Source organism: Geotrypetes seraphini, chromosome 2 (genome assembly GCF_902459505.1).
Source record: "Geotrypetes seraphini chromosome 2, aGeoSer1.1, whole genome shotgun sequence".
In the NCBI taxonomy this organism is placed as follows: domain Eukaryota; kingdom Metazoa; phylum Chordata; class Amphibia; order Gymnophiona; family Dermophiidae; genus Geotrypetes; species Geotrypetes seraphini.
The window spans coordinates 427,487,574-427,508,415 of NC_047085.1; the positions used below are offsets into that span (position 1 = coordinate 427,487,574).

Consider the following 20,842-nt stretch of genomic DNA (forward strand, 5'->3'; position numbering starts at 1 on the left):
ATAAACTATCCGGTGATTGTCCGTAAGAATAAAAAAATTATCCTGTCCCATCACCGGTCACAGAGGGCCAACCAGTGTTCACCCGGTAGGTTGTGTGGGTGTGTGTTCATGACAATTTCCATGGGTTTCCTTGGTATTTCTAACCCTGTTAACCAGTCACTGGGCAGTACATCTAAAAAAGATTCTGCAACACAGGAGTCCTTTAAAATATGGAAGATCTGTACGGTGTTCATGTTCAAGAAAGGTCAAAAAGAACATTCCTTCTAAGATTAATTTCTATCACGTTGTCGAAAATCCCATACACAATCATGTTCACAGTGTGAGGTAAAGCTCTGGCAAAACATATTTTAGCCCTCAGGTTGCCGGTTTTGATCAGCGAGTAGTGGTCAGCGCAGTCCTGGTCCGGTGATAGGTCAAAGGCTAGCAACATATAACCTCTGTAAAACTCCTGACGATCAACCAGGAGAGCGTTGTCTTTCAGATGTTTACCGGTCGCTTGAATCACACAATTTCCATTTTCAAAGTCGGGTTGTAGAGGTTTTTCGGGTACTTGTTCACCATCCACATACAGAGCCGCAAAATTAATATCGTAATGTTTAAAATTGAAAGGATTTTTAGCATAATTACCACTGAAAGCATCGTTATCCACAAAGCCCAACACGATGAGCTTTGGCAACTGCCCCAAAAAGAGATTTTCCTGATTAATCACATGGGTGCCGGCCGGTATGATAAACACCTTCAACCCCACACGATCTATCAGATACTTGACGTTAGCTTTCAGTAGAGCTTCGGCATGTCCCAAGCGCACTCCAGGGGCCACTTTAACTCTCTTTACAAAGAGGGCTGCGTTTAAGATAAGGAGTTTATAATTTTGGTCAGCATCACCGCTCATTAAACAGAAAGAATTTTTGTTACGAGACAGTTTTATTTTAAGATCTATGCTGTTGAGTAGCTTTTCTTGAAAAAATAGATTGCTGTGTAAATGCCCCAACAGCTCCACCTTGTGGCTAGATGTTGTAAAGTGAGCCCTTTCGGTAAAACCCACATTACGTGCACCTATATCTCTAATGTTGTGATGTTCGGCTGTATCCTTATAAAATGGGCCGCTTGTGAACTGTGATTTGAGGGCTCCTTCACCGTAATTGAGGATCAGCTCTATGAGGGCTCTGTAGGGGTAACAGTTATTACTTTGACTAATCAGCTGGTCTCCCAGGGTAACATCCAATTGGCTAAAAATAGATGCAATCAGGTAGTTTACCAGGGCTACTTTGGCGGCTGCGTCAATGTCTGAACCGTCTTCTTTCACAATTTTACAGGTCAGATGCAGGAGAGTGTTGTTTAAATCAATGTAGTCTTCACCGTGCCCCGCTATGTAGAAGTCCAAAGGTGCTGTTTCCGATAAAGCTGATAATGGTATTTCCACATAAATGCTTTTTTCAATACTGGTTTGAGTCGGGGATAGCTCAAACAGATCTAGTTCTGATTTAACGCATTCTTCAGAGCCATTGTGTACAAAAGCCTTGGTTTTTAGAATATATCACGTTTCCTAGAAAGGGCCCTTCTCTTCTTGGATCCGCCGGATAGCTTCTGTGATTTGTCACCTTGGGGTTTCTTTCTTTTAAAAGGTTTTGGAGGTCCTTGCAGAATCTCTTGAGGATGGGTCCTCTTTCTTTTAACAGCTGGTCTAACCACAGCCAGTCCTGACCCCGCCTGCTCTGCGGAATGGTTTATTTTATTTAGAACGGTTGTTGCGACGTGGCCCATGTCATCTTTAGCTATGTTTTTTGCGGCTCCTTTCACATGTGGTTTAATTATTTCAAAACCCCTTCTCAAAAGTGGTATTGCTTTTCTAAAGAGACTACGAAATACACTACCTACACCAGCACCGTACATGACAGGGGCCCCGTGAAATCCTGAAAGTCCATAACCGGCTTGTGCTGTGTAATAATTTTTGTATGCTTTGGGGTCTCCGTAATCTTTAGACACCAACATTTTAAAACATAACAGTCTTCCTGGGTTGCAGGTGAAGCTTAAGGATCACCTTCCCGTAACGAAATGAGACGTTCCTGTTCTGATCCATCTTTATTTCAAATGTGATGGTGTCGATGTGCTGCTTGTTCACAGGTACATAGTGCAGTTTATTGTACGTGAGGGTGATAAGTTTATCTGCTGACCCTAGAGCTGGAACACAGCGCAACAGTTGTACAAAATGGTCACCTACTAACTGGGGCTCTACAATATCAGTGTACATGTAGAAGGTATTAAAGCCGGCCTCGATATTTGCTGGGAAATGAGAATGCCTTGTATTAACGTTAGCCTTTACCCCCAAAATGGTTGCCAAATCACCCTCTGCAGAAATAAGACTTATCCTCTGATTTTACATGAATTCTTCGAGTATTGGGGTCATATATGATTCTCGGCAGTCTCTCAGACTCATAGACGCTTGTAATGTCATGATTCATGATTTCCAATAACCTCCCCATGGTCGCATTAATATCCTCTCTGGATTGTAAATTGGTGTACATTTCCTTCTCCAGAGGTGACAACGTACTTGAGGTCTTCCTTAATATTTTCCCAAGTATGTGGGTATTGTATTTCCACCAGCCCTGCTTCCCACGGCCCCTGTAAGTCCAAAGGCCTAGCTATTTGTATGGTAAAATTAGAGCTGGTATTATGGGGAAACATAGCTGCCGAAGCATTGCTAGGCAATGTGATATAAAAGCCACCGTCATTCATTTTTTTTCTCTCTGTGCTGCTTCAAAAGACAAAATCAGATGTCTTAAATCTCTGAGGCCTTCACCCAACTGTTAAATTTATCAGGCCACCCTTCCATTTCACGAGACAAATTTTGTTCTTACCCCCTCCTTTTACCTTTAGAACCTTTCCGATACGGTATATTCTGTCCTGTAGAGGCTTGACTTTTAGTAATTCTTCAGGATAAAAAGAACCTTGTATAGCTTCGCTATCGTAATCCTGTATCTTGTATGTTGTTCTCTGACCTGTTTAAAACATCTTTTATTATAAATATCTCATTCGTCTCATCCGTCCCAATTTTCCTTTAACTTTTGACAGCCTCACATGGTCTCCTTTCTTTAAGAGATCCTTGGTGGGATTGCGTTTGATGTTACTGCCATAGATTGTTTTCCAAATCTGCAAAGAGTTTGAGGATGTCACATCCAGTGTTCCCTCTAAGCGGGCGGGTGTTGTGAGCAAACTTTTTTCACCGTGAGCCAAAAATATCGGGCGCCAGCAAGTTATGAGCCAACTCGCCCGATTCTCCTCTCGCCGCCCTGCCATCTGCCGTACGCCTCTTCCGATCGTGCGCTGTGACGAGAAACGTGTGCGCTGCGATGTAATATTTTGTGCGCCAGCGCACGCCAGCGCAGCTTAGCGGGAACACTGGTTCAAATGGTTTTATTTATTTCCCCAAATTTATTTTTGTTATACGCATTGAAAATATTTGATATTGCGTTTAAATCAAAATCTCAATAAACTTGAAACGAGTGCCCGTGAGATTGTGGGAGGGTTAAATACTCAAAACTTAGAAGTTTTTGCTACGCCAGCTTTCTGGTATCTTTACATACAGTGGCGTACCTAGCATATGTAACATCCGGGGCCCATCATTTTTTGGCACCCCCCCCCCCATCTGTAAGAAAAACATGATTTTTAGTAACAAACCACACGTCACACATGAGTACCTAGGAAAAGGCAGCATCTTACATATTGCAGTGAGCAGTACATCAATACACCCATTGTAAAACTAAACAAGCCAGACCAGCACAGATCAATCCTACACCGTCAATCCTAACAGAAAACCATGTCTTTCGAACACACAGAACACAGAAAACACCTTCGCCTAGTAAGGAATATGTAATCACAAACTAACCCCTCCCTCTTTTACAAAACTGTAGTGTGGATTTTAGCTACGGAGGTAACAGCTCTGATGCTCATAAAATTCTGAGCATCAGAGCTGCTACCACCAAGGCTGGTGCTAAAAACGCTTCACAGTTTTGTAAAAGGGGGGATAAAATAAAAATACATAGACAAAGGTTAAATTGAACCAGCAAGAAGCTGGACTCTGCATACAATGCTTCACAGAAACAGTGACACATGTCTCCTAAAGCAATAAATAAATAGAAATTTTTTTCTACCTTTGTCTTCTGTGGTTTCTCCTTTCCTCATCTTCTTGTAACTCTCTTCCTTCCATTCACTGTCTGCCGTCTCTCTTCCCCTATATGGCATCTTCTCTCCTTCTATGCCCCTTCCAGAAACTGTATGCCTCCCCCTTCCATCTCTCCTTTCACCCCATTGGTCTGGCATCTCTCTCCTCGCCTTCCCTCTCCCACACCTCTCCTCATAGTCTGGTATCTCCCCTTCCCTGATTCTCTGGCATCTCTCTCCTTTCCTTTTCTTCCATCTTTCGCTCCCCCTCCATGCTCTCACATCTCCCCCTTCCTTTTCCCTTAGACTGGCATACCTTCCTCCTATGCTCCAAGCCCTGGCATCTCCTTTAATTCCCTCCCTCATCTTCCTTCTCCCTCCAGCTGGGTACCGCAACACTCTTCCCTGCAGCTCTGCACTTCCCCACAATTGCCATGCTTCGGTTCCTCTTCTTCCTTCCTTCCTCCCCCCCCCCCCCGCGGGACCCTGCGGCACCATCAACTCTTACTCCCTCTGTCGGCCCTGCAGCTCCAGACTTCCTCGCACCTTCTCCCCTCCCCCTTTGGATCGCTATTATTTTAAATGTTATAGCCGCGGAGCTGTATCCATCAGTGGAGATGTCTAACCTCGGCCTGCCCCGGAACTCTTACTGCAGCAGCCGCCCGTCTAGGCAGGAACAGGAAGTCACTGTTGCAGTAAGAGTTCCGGGGCAGGCCGAGGTTAGACATCTCCACTGATGGATACAGCTCCGCGGCTATAACATTTAAAATAATAGCGATCCAAAGGGGGAGGGGAGAAGGTGCGAGGAAGTCTGGAGCTGCAGGGCCGACATTAGAGGGAGTAAGAGTTGATGGTGCCGCAGGGTCCCGCGGGGGGGGGGGGGGGGGGGAGGAAGGAAGGAAGAAGAGGAACCGAAGCATGGCAATTGTGGGGAAGTGCAATCCCCCCAATGCGTCCCCTTACCTTACCTCCCCTTACCTTTGCGACGCGTGTGTGCGCTGTGAAGAGAAACTTTGCGCTGCGATGTAATATTTTGTGCGCGAGCGCAGGCCAGCGCACCTTAGCGGGAACACTGGCAATCTACAGGCCTCGCCAGTATCGTTCTGTGAAAACTATAACTATAGCTGTGCACTATAGCCTGTAGTACGTCTTGATAAGTAAAGGTATTATGGACTGTAAAATAGTGCCACATTTTGAATTTTATAGTCCTGTTAAATCTTTCCACTACAGCTGCTTTAACATCATTATGGGTCACAAAATGGCAAACACCTTTTTGTTTTAATAAATTCTTCAGAGACTTATTTAAAAATTCTTTACCCTTGTCTGTTTGAAGTTTTTCAGGTGTACGCCCTAAATTAAATATTGTTTCAAAGGCTTTGGAAACTTCATGACTGGTTGTGTTTAAACTCAAGGCCTATGCATATTTTGACAGGATATCTATTACCATTAAGATGTATTTGTAACCGTTGTTATAACGGGCAAAGGCTGACATGTCAACTAAGTCACTTTGCCACTGGCTGTCAACTTCTGACACCATTGTTTTATTTCTTTTAAAATGGATTCTAGCCGGTCGGTGTAAATTGTATGCGTTTTGAACGGTGACCCAGTCCACATCGTCTTTTCTCCGGACTGTACTATCGCTCTTTTTAGCCTCTTGAAGTAGAGGGTTAATGCCTCAATAGCTACCTGCCGCATTTGGATCATAATAAATTTGCTTCAATAAAGATTCTTTCATCATGTCCCAGTCAGCTCTGTTAACTTAGCTCTAAATAAAAAAATAGGTCTTAAAACTCTGCCTTTTAACAGAGGCTGTTAGGTGACAGGGTTTGTTTTTTTTCAGATTGTTAAAGACTAAGGATAGTCACTATGACAACACCAGGGGGCTGGGTCATGTTCAGACAGGTTTAAACACACCTTCCCCTCTCCCCCCTTGGCTTTATCAGGGGCTGCAAGGGGCTTATCAGCTGTCACCATGACAATATGGGTATCACCCATGCAACCATTAACTCAAAATTCCTACTGAAAGTGTCTGTAAAACCAGGAAATAAAAAAAAAATATGCAGCTTTACAGTTCTAAGCTGTTTCTGCACTGCTCTTTAGAAACTGGTATCTATTTTAAAAACAGGAAAAACCCAAAAACAGCTGTAAATGTATTTTCTTTTGTGACCTGCATGTGCATTGCTCTAACCATGAGATCTTAAAACCTGTTAAAAGTAAAGACACTTTTTTCTGGCCACATCATTTCCGGGGGTTTTGACTAAGTCTGTTTCCGGTAACATCATCAAAAATGCATTTCCGTCTCATCAGAAAAGCACATTTCCGGTGCTTCATTTACCCTATTTCGCCTACGTCATCAGAATGTACACTTCCGGTAGGGCAGGCACTCCCATTTCCGGTGATATCAGAAAGCATATTTCCGGGGTCAAACATGCCCCCATTTCCGGTGACATCATTAGAAAGTGCATTTCCAGTGATGTGGCATGGGGGCGGGGCATGGAGCAGGGGAATGGGTGGAGCTACCACCATTCATTCCTATGGGGGCGGGGCATGGGCCGAGCTACCACCATTCATTCCTATGGGAGGGGAGGGGCCTGGGCGGAGAATGGATGGGGCCTGGGTGGGGCTATGGGAAAAGTGGGCATGGAGTGGGAGGGGCATGGGTGGGGTTTGGGTAAAAGTAGGCAGGGTTTGGGCAGAGAATGGGTGTGGTGTGGGTGGAGAGTGGGTGGGGCTTAACCTGGACGTGAACGCTGATTGGTCGATCCTTCTCTTTGACAGCTGTCAATCATTTTGACATGAGGTGTACCCATTATACTACTTATGTACATAGGCCCAATCATAAAACAAATAATCAGGAATAGCTTTCAACAATTCTAAAACTTCCACACTTAAACCAGTACCAGTACAGTTAATTCAACAGTGTTTATATACTATTCAGATATTCAAACCCTTTGTTTATAGACTCTAAAACTTTTAATTCAGTTCAAATCCAACATTTCCCAAACCTTTTAACCCCTTTTCAATTTTAACACAGATAATTGCTGGTTTCAAACCCACTGTTCAAAAACATCTTTTTCCAATCTCTGTCAGAAACCACTCTCATAGGGAGTTTCACAGGGAAAAATCTTGGGATGCTCAGGCACCCATAGAGCTGGTGCCTATGGTTGCAGTTCATGTAAAACCAGATCAGCACCTGTACGAAGACACCATCTGGCACTGAATATCCAGTTTCAGCACTGACCCAGAAGTGCTATTCCAGTTAGCCACCATATTTAGACTACTTATCCTTTTTGTTGTCCTAACTTTATCTGGATAGTCATTTGGTTAACAGTCTGATTATGGTTCCTAATCAGTCTCCAGGTCTACCCCAGCATTGTCTGGATAGCATTGAGGCAAGCAGAGGAAAAATTCAGTGGCACTCTCTGCAGAATGTATCTCTCACTGGCTTTTATTTTGCCAGCCGTATATAGTTAACTGGATATGTGCCTTTAAATATTAACCCCTGTATATCTTTGAAACATCAACACTACCGTATATACTCAAATATAAACCGGGATTTTGGGGCCAAAAAACTGGCCCAAACATGGGGGTCCCGGTTTATATTCGGGTCATCCCCCAGTGACCACCCAAAACCCTCCCAGACTTCTTGCAGGCCTGCCTTAGATCGGGACAGGAGGGATTCCTCCCGTCTCCTGACCCAGCCGACACTAATAATTACTACCCTCCCTCGCATGCCTGTTCTCTGGTGGTCCAGTGTGTGTTCCGTGCTGAAATCCTGAAGATTGTAAAGGTAGTAGCCAGCGGCGCACCCGGGCCAGCATGCAAGGGTGAGCTTTTCGTGCTCCCGGCCGTCCCTGCTCTGCTCCTTGATAGGCTGCCGCAAGAAGTAGCGGGATTTGCGGTTCTCGCAGCAGCCTATCAAGGAGCGGTGCAGGGCCAGCCGGGAGCTGGCTGGGTTAGAGGGCAGAGGGGAATACAGGACAATCAAGCCATTGTGACATCACTGATGAGGTTGGCTCTTTTTAGGGGGAAGAGGGTACAGGGAAGGAAGGTGAGACAGTGTTAAGAGCCTGACAGGGAGGGGGGCTTGGTTCACACCTTGGTAGGGAATGAGACTGAATGCAGGACAGGGAGGGAAGGGAGCTAGGTGCAGAACTTGGCAGAGAGGGGGGCTGAGTGCAGAACCTGGCAGGGCAGGTTCACTTGAACATTAAGCTGCCCGACTTATATTCCTTTTTCCTCCTTTTTGGGGGTCTCTACTTATATTTGGATCGACTTATATTAGAGTATATAAGGTATGTACTAAATCAGGGGTGGGCAACTTGCAGCCTGCCATTGAATTTGATGTGGCCTTCAAGACCATGGGGAATATACACAGAAAATCTCATTAACCATTTTAGCAATTTTAAATACTGTGTTTTACAAATATTTTTTAGAGCTGCCATTCTAACAATTTGTTTTCATCGTTTTTAGTTACATTTTTACTTATCACAGGTGGTCTCCGGAACATTGTACATTTCTGGCTCTAACACTGTGTAATTTTGTGCCTGCTGAGGATAGTATAGTATTGACATTCATTTGGCCCTCTGAGGTTGCCCTTCCTTGTACTAGAAGAATACATAAAAGTCAAGCCATTCTAAATGGCGTTACCATTGTCCTTCAAAGCACATGAGAAATTCTCCATCTTCAGGAAATGCTGAAGGAATGTCCATGTTGGATATGGAAGACATAAACTTCACAGAATCATAGTCCCAAATGCTACTGCATATTTTTATTCTTACACACATAATTAGCATTAACATCCTAGTTGGAAGCTTTCTGTAGTCACCTATTCAGTGTGAAGGTATCATTTTAAGTGCAAGTGACAAATATGGGAGTAACAGTGTACGCCAATGTCATTAACACCTGTTAAAAGTACCTTACCCTGTAAAGAGAAAAACCTGAATTACCCATGTTTAAATTAAAAAAGGAATGCTCACATGTTCTTACTGCTCTAAAAACCAGCAGTGTAAAACCTGGATCATAAAAAATCAGGATGTTCATGTGATATTGCATTGCTGTTGCATAATTTCTATTTTACACAAAGATTTTTTTCCTTTGGATCTGCATTGCTGCTGCAGTATTAAATCACTATAAAGAATATGTTAAAAATCTTTAAAATTATTGCTACAGTAAATACTTTTTGGAAAATAAATTGCTTCTAGTTTTGTGATTTAAGTTAAAACATAAGAATAGCCTTACTGGGGTCAGACCAATGGTCCATCAAACCCAGTAGTCCGTTCTCACGGTGGCCAATCCAGGTCACTAGTACCTGGCAAAAACCCAAGGTGTAGTAATATTCCATGCTACCAATACAGGGCAAGCAGTGGCTTCCCCCATGTCTTTCTCAATAACAGACTATGGACTTTTCCTCCAGGAACCTGTCCAAACCTTTCTTAAAACCGCTATCCGCTCTTACCACATCCTCTGGCAACGCGTTCCAGAGCTTAACTATTCTCTGAGTGAAAAAAAAATTCCTCCAACTGGTTTTAAAAGTACCGTATTTTTGGCTCCATAAGATGCACTTTTTCCCCCCCCAAAAGTGGGTGGAAATAAGGGTGCGTCGCTGCCGCAGCCATCCAGTAAGAAAAGCGCCGGGAGTACAAAAAGGTACGGGAGGCCTTGCTGGGATTAAAAAAGTAAAAAAGGTACAGGGGGGGAGCCTCCCCTGTCTGCCTGCCCTGTCCCTACCTGCCTGCCAGCCACTAGGCCTGCCTGCCCTGTCCACCCCTGCCTGTCTGCCAGCCAGTAGGCCTGCCTGCCCTGTCTACCACTAGACCACCAGAGGGTGTGACAGGGTACAGAGCTTGGTAGGAGGGGGGACAGAGTGCAGAGCTTGACAAGGAGTGTGGGGTTGGGTGCAGAGTCTGGCAGGGACAATTTGGTTCAGAATGTTTTTTTTTGTTTGTTTTCCTCCTCTAAATCTAGGGTGCGTCTTATGGAGTGAAAAATACTGTATTTCCCTGTAACTTTGATAAGTGAATGGACATTCCATATAAAGTTTTATAGCACCTTTTTTTTCAGTTTGCCTTTTTCAGTAGTAATGTAATGCAGCTGAGCTGATAAAACACTTTCATGCATTCATGGAGTTCTCTCATCTTTCTCTACAGCCGAGCTGTAGCCATTAACTGGGCTATCTCATAAAAATTCCGGAACAAGGTCTGACACAACTTCTTAGCATCAGTTTCTGGGCAGGATTTCCAAGCTGTGCATGTCACCACAAACCTATCCAGGAAAGAAATTAAGAAGTGTTTTAAAATAAGTAAAAAATTAATATTTATTTAGATACATCTGTTGCTTAGTGTTTAGAGCAGTAGGCTGCATATCAGAGAAATCACGTTCAAATCCTGTTTTTCCCACTGACACGCCTCCTGACATTGAGCAAGGCTAATATTATCTCCTGCTGCCTTAGGGATCCAGTTTGACTAAGATCTCTGGGGTAGGATCTTATCAAACCTGAAAAACCAGTGTAAACCACCTTTGCAGAAATCTGGAAATATATATTTTAAGACTCACCAAAATAGCAGAAAAGCAGGGATGCTAAAGAGCCTTTTACTTTCCATAGTAACATAGTAGATGACGGCAAATAAAGACCTGAATGGTCCATTCAGTTTTTCTTCTTAGCTATTTCTGGGCAAGAATCCAAAGCTCTACTGTGCTTGGTTCCTACTGCCGAAATCTCCATTAAAACCTACTCCAGCCCATCTACACCCTCCCAGCCATTGAAGCCCTCCCTAGCCCATCCTCCACCAAATGGCCATATACAGACACAGACCATGCAAGTCTGCCCAGTACTGGCCTTAATTCAATTTTTAATATTATTTTCTGATTCTAGATCCTGTGTTCATCCCACGCTTCTTTGAACTCAGTCACAGTTTCCATATTTTAAAATATCTTTCAAACCAAACTCAAGAGAAGAGGTAGCATGTGGAAGTAGCACCATTATTTTGAGCCTCTCTCTCCAACGTGAGTGATATTTTAATCCTGTTTTACTTAGAGAATGACACGGGGACAATTTTTCCCCGTCCCTACGGGAACTCATTTTCCCATCTCATCCCCGCGAGTTCTTTTCCTGCCCCTGCCCCATTCCTGCAAGCTTTGTCCTCATCTGCACGTCTCAAACACTTTAAAATCATAAGTGTTCGAGGCTTGTGCAGTTAAGGCAGAGCTTATAGGAATGGGTCAGGGACAGTGACAGCAACAAAACTCGACTGGACGGGAAAATTGAGTTCCTATGGGAACAAATTTGTCCCCGTATCATTCTCTAGTTCCACTAGCAGGACTTGCCACTCACTGGCGTTATGCTAACTTACAACCACAGAATTTCCCCCCAAAGATCTGTAGGTTAAGCTCTATTAGAAGCAGGCAACCAGCGATTTCTGGGCAGCCATCCAGCGATTTCAGGGCAGCCAACCAGCGATTTCAGGGCAGCCAACCAGCGATTTCAGGGCAACCAACCAGCGATTTCATGCATGCTGGGAAGAAGCCTTTCTCTCTAGGGATGCTGGGAAGCAGCTTTTTTTCTCAGTGCACATTGGTGGTAAAAGTTAGTAGAGTCGGCCAGGACAGGAGACAGAAGGGATCCGTCCTGTCCTGGTCCACTGCTGGACTGCTAGGTCTCATGGCAAGTCCAACAGAGGCCTGCAATAGGTTTGGTAGGTGGATGTGTCAGTGCTGACCGAAATATAAAACGAGACCCCCATTTTTGGGCCTTTTTTTGACCTCAAAATCACGGTTTATATTTGAGTATATAAGGTATATTGGTAAAACAAAATGTATGTTAAAGACCAGAATAGAAGAAAGGAACTGTATATTAAGGAATGTTTTATCAGAACCATTGGTTCAAAATTGGATGACTGCTCATTGATGATATTAAATTCATTGCTATTAAAAAAAAAAGTGTCCAGTAGATGACGTGGATGTGACATTTATCAACAGCTTCTAAGATTATCCTCTATAATAAAACCCTAAGCGCGCATGCATACTTACAACGGCGTGATCCCTGCCTCTGTGATTTGTGTCTCTGTGGCCATGTTCGATTTGCCACGCGTGCAGCAGTTTGCAGCGCGTGCGGCGCTTAACGCGGCGGTTTGTCTCCTGCAGTATGGTGGCAGTGATAGGTGGCGGTGAGAGCAACGGCAGGAGGGTGTCCTTCGGCCTGAACGAGGCGGACAGGGTGCGGGTGCTGCGAGGCATCCGGCTGTCAGAAGAGGTGTTTAGTCAAATGAATGAGTCCTCCCATGCTGGTAAGAATTACAGGATGTAAATACAGGGAAGTGAAGGAGCAGGAAAATGCTGCTGCTGCTGCACAGGGAAGTGAAGACGGAGGGGTGGGAGACAGACAGACAGACAGGGAGCCAGGGAGACAGACATAAATAAAGACATACAGACAAAGGCGGCCATGGAGAGAGACAGACAGAAAGAAAGAAAGATAGACAGCAGGAGGGAAAGAGACAGAAAGAAAGAAAGATAGACAGCAGGAGGGAGAGAGACAGAAAGAAAGAAAGATAGACAGCAGGAGGGAGAGAGAAAGAAAGAAAGACAGACAGACAGAAAGAGGCCAAGGAGAGGGACAGAAAGAAAGACAGACAGAAAGCAGCCAAGGAGACAGACAGAAAGAAAGACAGACAGACAGACAGAAAGCAGCCAAGGAGAGAGACAGACAGTGGCCAAGGAGACAGAAAGACAGACCGCGGCCAAGGAGAGAGAGGGAGAGAAAGAAAAAGACAGATACAGGGGCCAAGGAGAGAGAGAGACGGAAAGAAAGCGCTACTGCTGGACAGGGGGAGCAGGCAAGAGGTGGTGGTGGACAGCCGAGACAGAAAGACAGCAGCCAAGGAGAGAGAGAGAGAGACAGAAAGAAAGACAGACAGACAGAAAGAGGCCAAGAAGAGAGAAAGAAAGACACATCTATTCTAGCACCTGTTAATGTAACAGGCTTAAAGACTAGTGTGTGTGTATATAGATAGATAGAGATAGAGCGATAGAGATAGATAGATATGAATTAAATACTGTTGTGCCTAAAGCTTTAAATGTTGAACTGGATCTTAAATTTTTTTTGTAATATAATTCTTGCACAATTTTGTAAACATTTAAATTATTTCACTTTTCTTTTGCCTCTGGACATTCTGGTTATAATCTATTTTTCAAATGCTTAGAGTCAAATATAGGAGTGTAATTAGAAAGGCTAGTATATTTTTATTGTAGCTATTTTTAGTATCTTTTAGATGTTCTTTAACATGATCTGTGAAATGCATATTTTGTATTTGTTTTAAGTTTTGATTTTATTTGTTAGGACAGATAGAATGGATTTAGTAAACTTTTTCACACAGCCTTTTTATTTATTTTATTTATGTGTAACTTTCCTCCGTGTAATATTGAATGCATGTGTAACGTTATCTTTTTTGCATCATGATGTCTCTTCATGAAGTTTTTTAACAACTAGTTTTTTAAATTTAAAGTATGCATCGTGACTCAATTTGTTGTGGGGTTTTTGTTTTTTTTTAAATCAATACTCGAAACAAAAAATGGTTAAGGACCTCTTGAATATAAAACGCAACACACAGAATAGGTTCCTTGTGCAATTGGTTTTGTATATGTCACGAGGGAAAGACCTCAGAAGCCTGCACCAACCACAGAATATTCAATTCTTGCGATGGTTTAACTCAGCAGGACAGGTTATCTATCATCGGTCACAAAACCCTCTACACACCAATTCCCAGTTTGAATTTCTGGTAACTTAATCACTTTTTCTTTATAGAACGCTTGGTGTGTAAAAAATACAATGCACTTATCTGCTTAAAGAATAAGGCCCGACGGGACCCGTTTCGCCAGGCTAATGGCTTCGTCAGGGAACTTTTTGACAATGTGTTCAGTCTTGAAAATGGCCGGCGCCATTTTTTGAAGTGTTTTCAAGACTGAACACATTGTCAAAAAGTTCCCTGACGAAGCCATTAGCCTGGCGAAACGGGTCCCGTCGGGCCTTATTCTTTAAGCAGATAAGTGCATTGTATTTTTTACACACCAAGCGTTCTATAAAGAAAAAGTGATTAAGTTACCAGAAATTCAAACTGGGAATTGGTGTGTAGAGGGTTTTGTGACCGATGATAGATAACCTGTCCTGCTGAGTTAAACCATCGCAAGAATTGAATATTCTGTGGTTGGTGCAGGCTTCTGAGGTCTTTCCCTCGTGACATATACAAAACCAATTGCACAAGGAACCTATTCTGTGTGTTGCGTTTTTTTAAATCAAGACACACTTTGTTCCATAGGATTATTACACTTTGTTCCATAGGATTATTAGCATCGTGTGTGATTTTATTTTTATTGGCACATTATCTCTTTTGTCAGATACCATCTTTTAAAATTAGCTTGCATTAAGTCCATCGCACGCATATGTCATTACATCTACTGTGAAGACCATGCCATACATCAAACGTCATTGTTTGACCATGCTTTTTCAATTATATAGAGTTTCTTGTCCCGCAGACATGATTAGATTCTGGTAAGTACTTTTTATCATCAGCACAACTTTTATTTTGAATACACAAAGCATTTCCATATGGTTTATTTTACATGAAAAGATATGGTAGTTTCAATGATGGTCAGAGCAGATTTAATACAACATTTAAATTGCACTTTGCACAAGGAAGTCTTTTATAAATTAGTGATTAGAATGGGTAATGTATTTTTGTTACAGCGATGTTTTAATCATACAGAGTTTTTTAAGATCGGTAATTTAAGCTTTTTTTTAATTTTGCAACTTTTATAACATTACAAGCATAATACTTAAAAGAAAATATAATCACTAATGTAATGTATATTCAACTTAACAAATCACATGTCTTTTTAATAACCCCAATATTAAAAAAATATATGAGAGAGAGGCAAGATTACATAAAAAAAATTAAGGGAACCAAAAAATTATGAAAAAACAGAAAAATAAAACTTTCCATCTAAAGGAGTGGATATAGCTATAGGAGCTGGAGGCTGCCTTGCTTACAGGAAATTCTTTAAATGTTCTGGGTCAAGAAAAACGCAAGTTCTCTCCAAAATCTTATACATTTTTTTTTTTTTTTTTTGCAATTTCCATGTAAAAGTCCCTCTGAGATCCAAAACCTGACATTTAAGAGCTAAAAAAGTCTTTCTTCTCAGCTGTGTGGTTCTACAAAGGTCAGGAAAAGTCATCACTGAATGCGCCAGAAACTTAGTATCTTTAAAGCAAAAATAGAGTCGAAGAATCCAGTTTCTATCATATTCCAAGGCAAAAGTTACAATGAGGGTTGCTTTAGTTACTACCATTCTAGAATCTGCTAGGAAGCCTGTAAGATCAAAACTGGCTCCCCTCCTTTTGTTCTTGTACTGATTTTAGCATTGGACTTCCTGAGTTCACAGAAAAGGCTTTAGTAATTGGAAGTATTGTCTCAGATGATATTTGTAGGTCCTTTAGTACTTCTTAAGCATCTCAATCGGTGACAACATAGGAGATAGCAAGAAATTCAACATCAAATTCAACCTGCGTTCATAATCTCCAATCTTTCCAATTTTTGATGGATATTCACATTATCTTTCACCAAAGCCACTCATTTTCTCAACAGTTTTCTCCATATGTTGAACTCGAGTCTCTAAATTAGTGACTACCTTCCCACATTGTTTTACATGAGTTTGCACTAGTTCTGGAATTTGCAACACATTATCTAAACGCCATGTCAATTTGGCTTTCTATACATTTATAGCACCCCATACCTCCTCCAGCGTCATCTTCTCTGGTCTTTTCTTCAGCCTTGGGATATCCAATGCCAGGGCCCCTAGAGTCCTCAGGCCCGGTTCCAGGGGGAGACCCATCCTCAGACCTTCCATCCTCAGCTCCAGCACATTGCTCCCCCATTTGGTATCACATCATCTCATGTTGGTGTCCCAGCTTCAGTGCAAAAACTGGCAACCCCTTCGGTATCCAAAGTCTCGCCCTCCAACTGAATCTGCACTTCACATTCGGGCTGAGGAGTCTCGCGCTGTTTGGGACTGCTGACTTCATTTAAGCTTTTTAAGGCCAGCAGTAAAGATTGTTTTAAAAATTTTATTTTAATGCAATATATATTTTTCACCGTGATTTGGCAATACATAATTTTCTTAGCTCGCATCTGCTCTGCTATAAGAACATAAGAATAGCGTTACTAGGTCAGACCAACGGTCCATCAAGTCCAGTAGCCCGTTCTCACGGTGGTCAATCCAGGTCACTAGTACCTGATCAAAACCCAAGGAGCACCATTAATGAATGACAGTTGACATCACTGAATATTATTTTGTGACCCTATTCTACATTGTTCTTAATGAAACACCATTAACGAATGATTTATACCATTGAAGATTATTTTGTGCTTCTTTTTGAAAGTGGATTGCTAATCTCCCTATGAATGAGCTGACAAGTTTGTCTGCTTTGATTTTAAAGCCTTAGCAGATTGGTGAGCTGTTGCTCAGTAACAAAAGAGGAGTCGCTGACGTCATAGTTCAGCATATGTCTGATTTATTAATGGAGGCAAGACGCTACCTAGTTCAAAAGCTCTGTTGAGTCATGTGACCCTTCACGTTGGAGCCACAGTGGGTATATCCGTCGCTCATTAATCATGTCTCGGTTTTCTGAGCAGGAGAAAAATCACGTAAGTGTGATGGGTATTCCCGAAATAGGAGCGATTCCTTTATGTAAAAATTATTTCGGAAGCCACAACAGTGTGTAGTTTTTCTTTTTGTCTACACACCATAACGGTAATGGTTTGAGTTGGGAGTTGTAAATTTGTGGTGAGTAACGCCTTTAAAACTACAATCCAAGACAAGTTGGAAATATATATATTCATATGGGGTGGAGCCATTAGAGAAGATTTAGGGCTCCTTTTACGAAGGTGCACCAGGGGCTTAATGCGCGGAATAGCGCGCGCTAAATTGCGGCGTGCGCTAGCCGCTACTGCCTCCTTTTGAGCAGGCGGTAGATTTTTGGCTAGCATGTGCGATAAAACCACTAGCGTACTTTCATAAAAGGAGCCCTTAGTATGCCTAAAAGGGCAATTCAGTTAAGTATGGGTTTGCATATTTTATGAGAAATTTTATAATGTTAGGAGGTGCAATAGAGTTACTTTGGGCACCTAATTGTAAGTTAATTTTAACTCCATACATTGAGATTCAGTAGGTCATACCTTTTATCTGTTATATAAAAAGGGGGGGGGGTTGTATATGCAGATATATCTTATTTATGTTTTTTCTTTTTGTAGAGGGGCAACGTTGGGTCATTACCCCCTGAGGAAGATCTGCTTTATTCAGACTGAAACACCCGTTTCTCTGATAAAAGGGCGTTGGGAGTTGTACATCTCTAACCAGCGCTGGCTTCTGAGTGATCACATTTGAGATAGGTGTTGCTTTTTTTCTTTTTTTGCACATGATTTGATGGTTTGTATTTATTTTTGGTATGATTATTTTTTTGAATATGTTTTGTTGTAATATTATATAGTTTGTGAAGCACACATCTGCACTTGTAGTTTTTTTTTTTTAAATTCATACAAAATGAAGTAGGTAGGATGGGGCAGACATAGGTGATTAAAATTTGGAGTCAGGATGTGGACCTGAAATAATATATAGATTATAAGAGGTCCTATGATCTGATCACCCATAATTATGATATGCCTGTCTTGTACCTGAAGTAAATGTGTTGCTGAGAAAAATGAAAAAGATAGCCTATTAGACTGACCCTTATGGGAACAGACAACATTTAGGACAGATATATGTAAATCAGCCTGTGTTAGGCATCGTAAACACTGTTCTAAGTTTGTTTGTTTTTTTGAAACATCCATGATATACCCTATATGCTTTTTCAAAATCCAAGGAGTAGCAATATTCCATGCTACCAATCCAGGGCAAGCAGTGGCTTCCCCCAGGTCTTTCTCAATAACAGACTATGGACTTTTCCTCCAGGAACTTGTCCAAACCTTTCTTAAAACCAGCTACGCTATCCGCTCTTACCACAACCTCTGGCAATGTGTTCCAGCACTCGTTATCACACCAAACATGGAAGTAAAGTCAAACGCAAGTCATAAGCTATCACTTTTTTCTTTTCTTAATGGCTGAAAGTTTGACTATGCTCTTCTAATATGTGGCGGGGGGTTTTATGTTGTAGATGTGCTGTATTTTTAAAATTCTTTATCTTGCCTTTTATACATATACATTGCTTCATCGAATTACGTGACTGCTTCACTGACAATTGGAGCACATTTGTTTCAGTATTTGTGGTTTCTTTTTAAAAATCAGTTGGGCTTGCATATATCATGTTTTCTTATTACTGTGATGTCTTAGACATATGAAGTCCTTTATGGCTAGTTGCATTGATTGTTTTAGTACGGCCTTTATTTTTGCCGTGGTTTGGCAATACACAGGCTTTTATGTAAAACTGTTTGCTGAACAGTTAAGATTCAGCTTTACATAGCATTTTGAAGCTTTGATTTTTGTTTTTATTTTGATGTAGCACTTTTTGATATGCACATCTCTTGCAATGTGTGGTTTTAGAGATTTACTATGTATCTTTTTGAAGTAATTTTACTTGACATAAGAATTTTAAGCATATGTCTTTCCATCTGTTAGATCCTTTTGGGAGACTATAGTATTGCAATAAATCCTATTAGACATAGGGCTCATTTTACAAAGGTGCGCTAGTGTTTTTAGTGCACGCACCAGATTAGTGCACGCTAGCCAAAAAAACTACTGCCTGCTCAAGAGGAGGCAGTAACGGCTAGCACACGGAGCATTTTAGCACGCTATTCCACACGTTAAGGCCCTAGCGCACCTTCGTAAAAGGAGCCCATAGTACTGTCTTGTCACTTACCTATGTATGTTATTTATCTATGCTTGTTTTTTCTCCTTTAGTTTATTTATATTAGTGTTTCTCAACCTGTGGTACGTGTACCCTAGGGGGGTATGTGGGCTGACCGCCGATTCCTCCCTGCCACCCCCCACCGCCACCTGCTGCCACCTGCATTTAATTATGCCCTGCCACAACTCTGGGCAGGGAAGGGCCAGGCGCGTGCAGCAATAACACGCCACCAGCCCACAAGCCTTCCCCCGATGTCAATTCTGACGTTGGAGAAGGTTCCAGGCCAGTCAATTGCTGCTTGGCTGGCCCGGACCTTCTCTCAGAATTGACGTTGGGGGAAGGCTTGTGGGCCAGCAGCGTGCAATCGCTGCATGCGCCTGGCCCTTCCCTGCCTGGAGTTGTGGTGGCAGTGGGGATAATTAAATGGAGCTGGCGGGTGGCAACGGTGGACCGGGGGGGGGGGGAGGAGGAAACAGCGGCGGGTCAGTTTGGGGGCAAGCAGGCTTCAGCGTGGGTCGACTTCAGGGGAGGGAGGAAGGGGGTCCAACAAAGGCTGGAAGGCAGTGAGGGGGAGGGGGCACAAACTCAGGACACAGAAGGGGGCATTAATAGGGAAAACAGTAAATGCGGCCATTTTACACAAGGGAGGGAGAAAGGGGGCACTACTTGGGACATAGGAAGGAGGGAGGGAATAGAAAGGGACAGCTGTTGTGCCTGAGTGTGTGAGAGGGAAAGAGATGGTGCACATGGGGAAAGAAAGAGGAAAATTGGGCATAGAGAGGAATGAGGTAGAGATGCATGGGGAATAGAAGGATGAGAGGGAGAAATGTTGGATATGGTGGTGGAGAGGGAACAGAGGGATAGATTGAAGGGGATGCAAGGGGGCATAGTGATGGAGGGAGAGATGTGGCATGGTGTTGGAGAGGGGTTATAGAAGGAGAAATGCAGGAGGCTAGTGGGCAGTGATGAAAAATGCTGCATATGATCTGGGGGATGAGAGAGGAAGAAAAGTTGGATTCCTGGAGGGACAGAGAGATGTTGGTTGGGGAATGGAATGAGGTCTGGAGGAGAGGATGTGTGCAGGAGGCAGAAAGAAATAAATATTGGATGCACAGTCAGAAGGAAGTGCTACCAGACTCATGAAATTACTAGACAACAAAGGTAGGCAAAATGATTTTATTTTCAATTTAGTGATCAAAATATGTCAGTTTTGAGAATTTATATCTGCTGCCTATATTTTGCACTATATTTGTCTATTTTTCTATAGTTGTTACTGAGGTGACATTGCATATTTTAAAGTCATCTGCCTTGACATCTGTAAGGTTTAGCCTCCCAAATGTAAGGTTTGGAGCTCGGGTAATGTTGAAGCGGCCTTATAATCTGCCAGGTCCCGGGTTCAATACCCTCACTGAAAATTCAGTAGGAAGTAAAATTACTGACAAAGATAGCTAAGAGTGCTTGCATAAAGCATATATATTGTGCAGAAATAGGATTAATATTACAGAAAAACAGAATTTATAAAGATACATCAATCATTACAATTAATGAGAGAGAAATGACAGTTTACCTGCCTTACAGAGTCCAGAGGAAAGAGAGAGAGGGGTTGATGTTCCACACAGAGAGGAAGGGGGGTGATGTTCCAGAGAGAGAGGGGGGTGTTGCAGAGAGGAGGCTTTTATAGGTTGGAATCTTATTCTAAATATAGAAACTATTGAAGTTAAGAATCCCTATCTTTTGTAAATTGTTTGAAACAATGGTGATTAAGGTGAGTGGGATGTGAGAGACTGGAGA

General features: G+C 42.5%; 2 protein-coding genes across 4 annotated transcripts in view; both read right to left on the reverse strand.

Annotated features, from left to right (window-relative positions):
• Window positions 1-235: 235 nt before the first annotated feature.
• LOC117354920 (uncharacterized protein F54H12.2-like) lies at window positions 236-2,251 on the reverse strand. Its single transcript, XM_033932882.1, has 2 exons — window positions 2,042-2,251; window positions 236-1,519 (listed from the first exon to the last, which is right to left on the reverse strand). The coding sequence occupies exons 1-2, from the start codon at window positions 2,249-2,251 to the stop codon at window positions 236-238; spliced, it is 1,494 nt and encodes a 497-aa protein (XP_033788773.1).
• A 7,798-nt stretch (window positions 2,252-10,049) lies between these two features.
• Window positions 10,050-20,842, reverse strand: part of CROT (carnitine O-octanoyltransferase) — a 93,055-nt gene continuing 82,262 nt past the window's right edge. For all 3 annotated transcript variants that reach the window (XM_033931213.1, XM_033931215.1, XM_033931216.1), the window contains one exon: window positions 10,050-10,425. In XM_033931213.1, coding sequence (XP_033787104.1) covers window positions 10,305-10,425 — 121 coding nt within the window. In that variant the 3' untranslated portion in view covers window positions 10,050-10,304. The remainder of the gene's footprint in view (window positions 10,426-20,842) is intronic.

Excerpts from the sequence above, each read along its gene's own strand:
- LOC117354920 (XM_033932882.1), bottom strand. The coding sequence starts at position 2,251 with ATGTACACTGATATTGTAGAGCCCCAGTTAGTAGGTGACCATTTTGTA. Across the intron at positions 1,520-2,041 it reads TCTCATTTCGTTACGGGAAG|GCTTTTGTACACAATGGCTC; the intron begins GTGATCCTTAAG and ends CTAAAAACCAAG.